Source organism: Cebus imitator, unplaced genomic scaffold, assembly GCF_001604975.1.
Source record: "Cebus imitator isolate Cc_AM_T3 unplaced genomic scaffold, Cebus_imitator-1.0 Scaffold101, whole genome shotgun sequence".
In the NCBI taxonomy this organism is placed as follows: domain Eukaryota; kingdom Metazoa; phylum Chordata; class Mammalia; order Primates; family Cebidae; genus Cebus; species Cebus imitator.
Genome location: NW_016107416.1, coordinates 5,770,748 through 5,772,082, shown reverse-complemented (window position 1 = coordinate 5,772,082; position 1,335 = coordinate 5,770,748). Strand labels below are relative to the sequence as shown.

The following is a 1,335-nucleotide window of genomic DNA, read 5'->3' as shown; positions in this document are numbered from 1 at the left end:
TCATGGGCACATATTAGTGTCATAATGCCAAATAGTAAGGTTATTGAAAGCACAAACCTTGAAGATAATTGCTAGAGAAAAACAGACTGAGTCCTCAGATGTAAGAAAAATACATGTAGATGAGAATAACCTGGCTGGTGGAATCATGACATTCTAAGCAATGAAGGAGTCACCAATGAGAAAGTCTACAAAGGCTCAAGGCCAAGTCTCTTTAGGTGAATAAGGCAATTTAGAAAGATCTTGGAAGAGGCTGGGCGTGGTCGCTCACGCCTGTAATCCAAGCACTTAGGAGGCCAAGGCGGGTGGATCACTTGAGGCTGGGAGTTCAAGACCAGCCTGACCAACATGGTGAAATCCCGTCTTTTAAAGAAAAAAAAAAAAAAGATCTTGGAAGAATAATACAATTTCCTGAGGACCTTCTAAATAAGTGCCATTAAAGTGTTAAATACATTATGGCTCATCTTCACTAAATCTCTGCTAGTGGTAGGTATTGAGACTCAAGAAATATTAAATAACTTTATGGTTACACAACTAGATACTAATGGCAAGAGTGTTTAATTATTAGAAGTACTTTTACTATCCCAGGTTGCCTTAAATAAAAACATTTTGGACAGCAATATAAGGTGAATAGTTGAGCATGATGGCCCAAGCCTATAACCCCGGCTACTTGGGAGGCTAAGGAACAAGGATTGCTTGAACCAATGAGTTTGAGTCCAGTATGGGCAACTATATTCCTGTAGCCTGCTTGTATTCCTCTCCTAAAAGTGCTTTTTCCTTCTGTGCCACATGACTAGCCTGTTAATTTTCCAAACTTATATGCTCTGCTTCCCTTTTAAATGTAAGTTACAACTTTAAATTATTTCTTTGTATCTGATTGTAGGCCACTAGCATCAGCCAGGCCACATCTTGAATGCTTTGCTGCCTAGAAATTTCTTCTGCTGAATTGCTTGAACCCAGGAGGCAGAGGATGCAGTGAGCTGAGATCCACAATTTTATAATTGTGGAAATGGAGGCCAGAAAGAATAAGAGGCAAGGTAGGGGCAGATCTTGAGTTTGGATCAGCTCTTCTGACTCCTGTTTCTGTGACATTACAAAGCCTGAAATTCAACTCTAACATCTATTAAACATTTGCAGAGTATCTCCTGTGTGTCAAGTACGTTATTTACCCAAGACTATAAAACAAATATAATTTAGCTCATATCCTAAAGAAGCTAACAGTATACTAAAAGATATTTAGGCACCAGGCGCGGTGGCTCAAGCCTGTAATCCCAGCACTTTGGGAGGCCGAGGTGGGTGGATCACGAGGTCAAGAGATCGAGACCATCCTGGTCAACA

General features: G+C 40.4%; 1 protein-coding gene across 3 annotated transcripts in view; it reads left to right on the top strand.

Annotated features, from left to right (window-relative positions):
- The window catches only part of NDUFS1 (NADH:ubiquinone oxidoreductase core subunit S1), a 56,362-nt gene that overhangs the window by 40,754 nt on the left and 14,273 nt on the right, over positions 1-1,335 (top strand). For all 3 annotated transcript variants that reach the window (XM_017536885.2, XM_017536884.2, XM_017536887.1), the window contains one exon: positions 99-100. In XM_017536885.2, coding sequence (XP_017392374.1) covers positions 99-100 — 2 coding nt within the window. The remainder of the gene's footprint in view (positions 1-98; positions 101-1,335) is intronic.